We start from the raw sequence: 8,948 nt of genomic DNA, 5'->3' as shown, positions 1-8,948 counted from the left end.
GACGCATCCTCCAAGAATGTCCTATCCTCCCAAAAAGATCTGTTAGGTTTAGAAATCTGGAAGTTTCTGTCGAAACTTTATTAGGTATGCTTTCTATAAATTAAATTGGAATATGGAAGTACCATCTTATCCATCACGCTTGAAGTAAAGAGAAAATATTTTTCAATAATGTTTGTAAAAGATTTAGTAAGCGACCGTAGAAAATATTCTTATTTGTTAGAACGAATATTTGTTTCCTTTCCATCAAGGACTCTCCGCTCCGCTCTAATTTTCATTTGCGAGAGACTTTTCATAGAAGAAACTTAATTAGAAACGAACCGTTTGCACGTTGCATAAGAGAAACGAATTCCGTTGTTTTTCTAATATTTCAAGAGATGTTTTAAATCTGTTTTGTAATTAAGATTTATCTTATACTACCATATTTATTTAATATTATTTTTGTTCATATACATACATAAATTAATTATTATATTAATTTTAAAGTAGTCTGTAAGAGTTGTATTGCGTTTAATGAAATAAACCCAACTAAACTAAACTTAATAAACCTTAAGACTTTCAAATAATTAGGTCCCTTTAAGACAGCTTTTTGCCATCAACAACCATTTCGCTTGACACTATTATTTTTTGATGAATAAGTACTTCATGAACACCCTTTATAATAATAGTCTCAGTTTATATTGCACATCTTTATACGTGATCAATTGATTTTCATATATAGAAAAATATTTAAGTAATAGATCATCAAGGTCTTTCACAATCTGCAGAGGTGTTAATTCCTTTAAAAAATTAGTACGATCAAAATTTAGTCAACTCAAACAATCGATTTCTTGTATAAAAACCAAAAACTCAAACACAAAATTATCATAGTTCAATTTATTTTGTATGCACAACTTTTCAATATACAAAATGTTTGCATTTGTGAGTACCTCCATTAAAATAATAAATTGTTCCAAAGCAATATTGGTCACTGTTTTCCGAACTTCCAGATAACAATTGCTACTTTAATATCCATTGCTTTCGCTGCACCACAATCTGCACCAGCTGCGTCTTCTAATAGTGATGCAACAGCTGAAGTGAAAAGCTACACGGATCAAATCAATCCTGATGGATCATTTACTTATCAATTCGACACTTCCAATGGTATAGTTGTCCAAGAATCGGGTTCTGCCAATGGAACAGTCCAGGGAGCTATTCAATATCAATCGCCCGATGGTGAACAAATCCAATTGACTTATACTGCCGATGAGAATGGTTTTCATCCTTCTGGTTCCCATTTACCAACTTCACCACCAATTCCAGAAAATATTGCTAGATCATTGGAATATATTCAGGCTCATCCACCAGCAGATGAAACAAAACCACAATAAAATATTTGTAATAATTTTCTGTTATTGCGAATATTTTGATATTGCGATCTATTAACCTAGAGATAATAAGTTCTGTTCAGTTATCTATTATAAACATATCAAAAGTTAAATAAATGTTTTTTATTTGTTGAACAAAAATTATCACAAGTTAAGTTAGCACCTTATTGACCAAAACTTTTCGATAATGAAGATAAAGACGTCATCATCAAAGTTCTCTTACAGGGACGTATTTTGAAAGTATTTTGGCCCGAATCAAATTAAATGTTACACATTTTTTTGAAAAAATGAATATTTTTAATTGTGTTAATATGTTTGGTACAAAATTGATAACCTGCGGAGAACGAAAAAAGTCTCAATCCGCAGAGTTTTGGGTTTAGGATTGTCTTGGATGGTTTTTGACGTTTTTTTTTTCTTGCAATTCTATTTTCTTAGTGCTGTTTTATTATTGTTTCTAGTGTTTCCCAGTAAACAAGACACCGGACAATTTAAAGTGGAGGAAAGGCCTTATAACCGAAATAATTTAAAAGAAGGAATGGTCTAGCTTGGTAGTTTAAGCTTTGCATTCCAAACTACCCGATCATTTTATTGAACCACAACAGTAGGTTAAAAGTTTCTTCATTCATCCTTATATAATTTAAAAACGATGATTTATCGTTCAATTTTAGTTGTTTTGTCAAGAAAGTGAAGGATCCGAAGTTAGATTTATTTTCTCTCCAGATTTTAATCCAATTCCCTGTTTTTTTCCTTTGCATCTAACACATCTAACAACATTTCTTCATCGGATGAGATGAAAACAACAAATTGTTTACATTGTTGTATTTGTAATTTTGACATTACGTCTATTTTGAAATGCGAGATCCAACAACAATTCGATGCGGTGTATTTACTTGTTTTGACAGATGTTTTTTTTTATTAAATTGCTTCGGTGAGAACTGTAGATTTAATTTTAGCTGTCAAATGACAAAATGAATTCCAATATTTGCATTTTTAAACATTTTTTATAGGATAATACGAACATTGGAACTCACTTGGACTGTTCACTAACTGTTCTATACAAATCCGTCATCAAAATTTGTCGCCTGAGTTATCGTACTCTTCCCAAAAAATGCAATAGCCAATGTCGCCGTAGCCACTAGGTGCCTTCCCTAAAGAATTTATCATCACTCTACTTTATTTTCGTGGTGAATTGACCTTAGCTGTGGGGAATTGATGTTAGATTTCAGCATACAGAAAGTCTGAGTGTAATAACACACTATGACAACTTTGGTCGAAGGAAATTGAACAAAAGACCGGAATATTCCGTACGTTTCACCCTCCAATGCCCATTTGTTTACATTGTTGTATTTGTAATTTTGACATTAGGTCCATTAAAAATGGAAACCCAACAACAGTTCCATGCGGTGTATTTAATTGTTTTGGCAGATGTTGTTGTTTTTTATATTAAGTTGTGTAGTGAGGATTTTAGATTTTCTTAATTAAGGTGATGTCACACTTTTATGTGTTTTACATCTATATATATAAAAAGTCTCACTAAAACTCGAGAACGACTGGACGGATTTATCTTATTTTAGTCTTGAAAAGTTCGTTGAGGTCTAGAGAAGGTTTAAAAGGCGAGAAAAAAACGAATAATTTCTCGGAAAACCCTTAAAGAAGCCCTTTTCTATTTTCCATAGAAACGTTTTCTAGAGTCAATTTGAACTTTATTGCTATTCAATAAAGTTCATATTAAATTATAATCACTCACTGTTGTCTAAGCTATTTAGATGTGTTCCTAACGTCAAAGAGTCAATTTGCAATTTATTACCGCTGCATAAAGTTCAAATTCAATCATATTAATAAAAATAGCCTTCGCGCTTTGGAGGATCTAATGTCGCGTTCCGAAATAAACAAAAATGAATCGCGAACGCGACAAAAATGTAATAAAGTGTTAGTAGTGCTGATTTCCAATTAATTCTTAACTTCAGTTTTAACTGTATCAGATTATTTTTTTAAGTTTAATAAATCTTAAGTTTTGTCACAAATTAAGCTTCTGAACACAACCATAATATTTGACATTAGATTTGACAACCAACTAATATGTCAATCATTCTGTCGCACTTCCGGAGGAACCTGAAAAACGTTGTCAATTTCATTCCTTTTGTGGAGGATCAGATCGCGAAATGATGTTGCTCTAGCGTTGGCTTCATCTGAAATAGCTGCGACTCTGCTAGAAGGCGGATGAGCTGCGCATTCTGCCTTGAAATTACTATTAAACATATGCAAATCACGCGAAACACCAATTTGCAACATCGCCAAAAATAGCGCAATGGCCATGATCCTACAGGTATGCAAATTAATTGTTTGGGAGAAATGCACAATGGCCCATATGAGGTCACTGGAGGTGCTGGACAGAACATTGAAAGATCTTCGTGAGAACCAAAATATTTCTGTTGTCAGGTGATTTTCGTCAGACTCTTCTAGTTATTTCTCGATCAACTGTTGCTGATAACCTAAATGCATGCCTAAGATCATCGAATTTGTGGCAGTACGTAAAGGCACTCCAATTAACTACTAACATGCGTGTATTTTTGCAACATGATAAAACTGCAAATTTGTTTGCAAAGCAGATATTGGAATCAATAAAGTTGCAATGGATACCTCAACCGGATTCATCACAGTACCCACATATTTCTGTTGCATCACAGATTCAAAAGAGGAGTTAATTCAGAGTGTTTTCCCAGATATAGCGTAAAGGTTCAATAACCATAGTTGGCTGGGTAAACGAGCAATATTGGCATCGAATAATAAAGATGTCGAGAATCTCAATGCGAGCATTCAGAATTTTCTTCCAGGACAGTTGGTTTCCTTCAAACCAGTCGACACCGTTATGAACCAGCTTGACGAAGTTAACTATCCCACGGAGTTTTTAAATTCACTGGAATTGCCTGTCTGTCATCATGCTGCGTAACATTAATCAACTTCGACTATGCAATGGAACAAGGCTGGTTGTGAAAAAGCTAATGAATAACGTCATTGAGGCAACAATCGTAAAAGGAAAATACAAAGGAAAGGATGTCTTGATCCTGCGATCACCGATGGGTTCAACGGATTTACCATTCGATTTTAAACGCTTACAATTTCCAGTCGAAAAACCGTCTTCTTTGTTTATTTACTCAACACAAAACAAAACAGAAAATATAGTTTATGAGAAAGCTTTAAATTGATTAACAAAATAATAATAAAACTTCATGCTTCCTTAAAAAAAAAGGCTATTTTATTTTTGCTAATATTTTTTTAAGTTTTCTTCACATAATGCAACAAATGTCTTGTTCAGACAATTATAACTTTTTATTGAATTTTAAAGTGTATTCTACTTAGTACACACTTTTAAATGCAGTGAAGTTGCATATTAACAATTTTTTGACACTTCCAATCAAAAAGACTTCAAGGCCACTAGGTGCCACCCCCTTAAGAATCACGGTTTTATATGCAAAGATTTCACCTACTAAAGTATGCATGCTTGGCGGAACAAATTTATTTTATTTTATAAACGCCATCTTTTGTTTCTTAGTCCCACCAACCATTTTTGTTTTAGAAAGAAGTTTACTTGTAAGGTTTTTTTACGATTTAAAAGTATTTTCTTTAAAACGTATGGTTGCTTTAACTGCGTCCGAAATACTTCGCCAATATTACTTCATTCTTCTTTTAACATATAAATGTACACAAATTATAAAGAATAAGAAAGGCATATTATTTATTTTTATAAGTTAACATTATATAATTATATATTTACATCTTGCATCTTGCACATGAGCTACGAATTGCGAACTGCGAACTGTGGATGTTCGCATATCTTGACTTTCCTCTTACATGAGCTTTATATCTATTTGAAGACAGCGACGAATTGTCAATTAATAATTACCCTTTTCAACAAACAAAACAAGAGTGGTAGTGTGGATGGAATGTGGAACGCGAATAGAGTTTGACAGTTCGCAGCAAACACACTGCAATTCGTTACTACCAAATTGTTTTTACAAAATTCTCTTATTATATAGAACAAAATGCAAATTTTATTATCCTAACATAAGTTTGAATGTGTTTCTTATAATAAAAATGTGTTTTTGTTTGAAATTGACTTTTTGAAATGTATAAAATCACGTTTGTTCGTCCATTCGTTCATTCGTTGTTCGCTCTCATGTTCAAGGCTCTTAAGAACATGAAATTTTTTTGTAACCCATTAGTTCTTATTACCATTAAACCAGTTTTACATATACGAAACAATATCACAATATACAACACAGTTTTAATACATTTTTCCTTATCAACCAATATTGCAACAAAATTGTCCACTTAAGGTCAGGTAGGCACTATACAATTTTCTCATCAATTCGTGGTGAATTGAATTTAGCAGTGGTGAATTGATACTAGCTTGAAGCAAATCAGAATGACAGATTGGTTTCCGGTCTTTATATAGAGTGTCTTCAAACTACGGTTGTCATATCGACTTGTGTGGTAGTCAATACGACAAGTGCAGTAGTCAATATTTTGCGATAGTCAATATGACAATTGCGGTAGCCAAAATAACAACGGCGGTAGTCAATATTTTTTATGAATGAAAGATATTCGTCGATTTTGACATTTCATTCACATGAGAGTTTTAATTCGTCGCGAATGAAGTTTGACAATGAGCCACAGTCAAACACCATTCACCACCGAAACCAAAGTAAGAATGATTTTTTAGGTTAAGTACGCGCGATTATTTTATTCGTTCCGAGTGTGGATAATGTAATACGAGAATAAAGTTTGACATTTCGTATCAATTTCAATTTTTTTCGCGAAGAATAAATTTGTTTTCTTAATTTTAATAATATATGATATTAAATAGAAACTAAAGGGTGTTTTTTTTGAGGTAAGGATTTTCATGCATTAGTATTTGACAGATCACGCGGGATTTCAGACATGGTGTCAAAGAGAAAGATGCTCAGTATGCTTTGACATTTCATCATGAATAGACTTACTAACGAGCAACGCTTGCAAATCATTGAATTTTATTACCAAAATCAGTGTTCGGTTCGAAATGTGTTTCGCGCTTTACGTCCGATTTATGGTCTACATAATCGACCAAGTGAGCAAACAATTAATGCGATTGTGACCAAGTTTCGCACTCAGTTTACTTTATTGGACATTAAACCAACCACACGAATGCGTACAGTGCGTACAGAAGAGAATATTGCGTCTGTTTCTGAGAGTGTTGCTGAAGACCGTGAAATGTCGATTCGTCGCCGTTCGCAGCAATTGGGTTTGTGTTATTCGACCACATGGAAGATCTTACGCAAAGATCTTGGTGTAAAACCGTATAAAATACAGCTCGTGCAAGAACTGAAGCCGAACGATCTGCCACAACGTCGAATTTTCAGTGAATGGGCCCTAGAAAAGTTGGCAGAAAATCCGCTTTTTTATCGACAAATTTTGTTCAGCGATGAGGCTCATTTCTGGTTGAATGGCTACGTAAATAAGCAAAATTGCCGCATTTGGAGTGAAGAGCAACCAGAAGCCGTTCAAGAACTGCCCATGCATCCCGAAAAATGCACTGTTTGGTGTGATTTGTACGCTAGTGGAATCATTGGACCGTATTTTTTCAAAGATGCTGTTGGACGCAACGTTACGGTGAATTGCGATCGCTATCGTTCAATGCTAACAAACTTTTTGTTGCCAAAAATGGAAGAACTGAACTTGGTTGACATGTGGTTTCAACAAGATGGCGCTACATGCCACACAGCTCGCGATTCTATGGCCATTTTGAGGGAAAACTTCGGAGAACAATTCATCTCAAGGAATGGACCGGTAAGTTGGCCACCAAGATCATGCGATTTGACGCCTTTAGACTATTTTTTGTGGGGCTACGTCAAGTCTAAAGTTTACACAAATAAGCCAGCAACTATTCCAGCTTTGGAAGACAACATTTCCGAAGAAATTCGGGCTATTCCAGCCGAAATGCTCGAAAAAGTTACCCAAAATTGGACTTTCCGAATGGACCACCTAAGACGCAGCCGCGGTCAACATTTAAATGAAATTATGTTCAAAAAGTAAATGTCATGGACCAATCTAACGTTTCAAATAAAGAATCGATGAGATTTTGCAAATTTTATGCTTTTTTTAAAAAAAAAGTTCTCAAGCTCTTAAAAAATCACCGTTTATATTGCTATCGTTTTTTTAAGAATTTGTGTGGAAATATGTCTTCAAACGTATATAAACTCACATTTTGTAATTCATTCGTTGCTCGCGCTTATGTGAATACTACTTTACTATCCAAAATTGAAAATCGAAAATTGTTCTTTTGACTATCCAGTAGCCATTTTTTTTGAAAATAAGGTTGTTATATTGAATATTATAGACGATTGCTAATATGACAACTTTATTTTCTGTGGACGAAATATTCAGTAAATATGAACGGTTCCTATTACCTTTCCCCCAGAAGAAATATCGAAAATTTTCAATTTCAAAAAAAAATTGGATCAATTGGCGCCCAACGTTAGATCCAATTCTAATTCTTTCTAAAATTTAACATACTATGCAGTTATTGAAGTAATTAAACAAATTGATAATTTATCATTAATTCAGTCCGCAAGCAGATTTTACTTTCAGCAGTTAAATTCAAATTTATTCTTTTTTGGAGAATTTCTCAAAATACCAATCTTCTTGTCTGTTTGTTATATTTCTTTCATTAAAACCACCTAAATATTTGTATCACAATTGTTTCCAGTTTTGATATTAATAACGTTGTCGATGAACAATGATTTAATCTACTAAATTGCGTGTCATAAACATATGTACGCTACTTCTCTAAATATATTATCCTTCATCAAGTCATTAAGTATTTACTCAAGACCGTCCAACATGCCGTACACCGCATAGCGTTCGATCAACCGCCGCTGACCAATTTCGTATGAATTCGGTCTCAATGTAGAAGTAGATATTAATAAGAATTAATGGGTTTCAAAATAATTTATTGCGTATAGTTTATACACACCTTTTATGATTTTAAAGAATTGAATTAAATGATCGTGTTCATCATACTTTTACCTAAAAAAAAAGTAGGATAAAAAAACTGAATGTTGATTATCGTTATTTCATGAAAGCAAAGTAGAAGATCAAAACATGAACTTATCAAAAATAAAAAAAAACAACAACCATGTACACTCTTTTAACTTTAACTTAACTGATTTTTAATCATATGATTAATTTTATCTGGTCAAGTGGCCTTAAAATCAATAAATAATAAAATCATGACTGAAAACCCATCTAAGATTGAAGATCTAGATCTTTTAATATAGTAAAATGAACAGCACGTATTTCTAGTCATATGTCTAAAGGCGTGCTTTTCTTTCAAGAAATCGGTTTTCAAGCAAAGATTTTTGTTGTGTAAGGTATTTGAGTACGTTTAGAGGTCAAAATGACTCATATTCAATGTATATTTATCTTCAGTTGAAGGATATAGGTTTTGATTTATGAATGGGCAAAACAAAGTCTGTCGGGCCAGGAGATATAATGACTCAAAAAACTGAACCAAGATTCGCCCGAAAGAGAACACTTAATGAAATT

The 8,948-nt window shown here is 33.3% G+C and overlaps 1 protein-coding gene across 1 annotated transcript; it reads left to right on the top strand.

Moving 5' to 3' along the window:
- The first annotated feature begins 822 nt into the window (after window positions 1-822).
- On the top strand, window positions 823-1,493 carry LOC129947889 (pupal cuticle protein Edg-78E-like). The gene is made up of 2 exons (XM_056058641.1): window positions 823-918; window positions 987-1,493. Exons 1-2 carry the CDS (start codon window positions 883-885, stop codon window positions 1,365-1,367), a joined length of 417 nt encoding a protein of 138 aa, XP_055914616.1. The 5' UTR covers window positions 823-882; the 3' UTR covers window positions 1,368-1,493.
- The last annotated feature ends 7,455 nt before the right edge of the window (window positions 1,494-8,948 follow it).

This window comes from Eupeodes corollae, chromosome 2, assembly GCF_945859685.1.
Source record: "Eupeodes corollae chromosome 2, idEupCoro1.1, whole genome shotgun sequence".
NCBI classification, from domain to species: Eukaryota; Metazoa; Arthropoda; class Insecta; order Diptera; family Syrphidae; genus Eupeodes; species Eupeodes corollae.
This window is presented reverse-complemented; position numbering and strand designations above follow the sequence as displayed.

What these genes read in the sequence shown, in the direction of transcription:
- LOC129947889 (XM_056058641.1), top strand. Translation starts at nt 883, where the DNA reads ATGCACAACTTTTCAATATACAAAATGTTTGCATTT. An exon ending in TATACAAAATGTTTGCATTT is followed by an intron (nt 919 to 986) that starts GTGAGTACCTCC and finishes CCGAACTTCCAG; the next exon opens with ATAACAATTGCTACTTTAAT.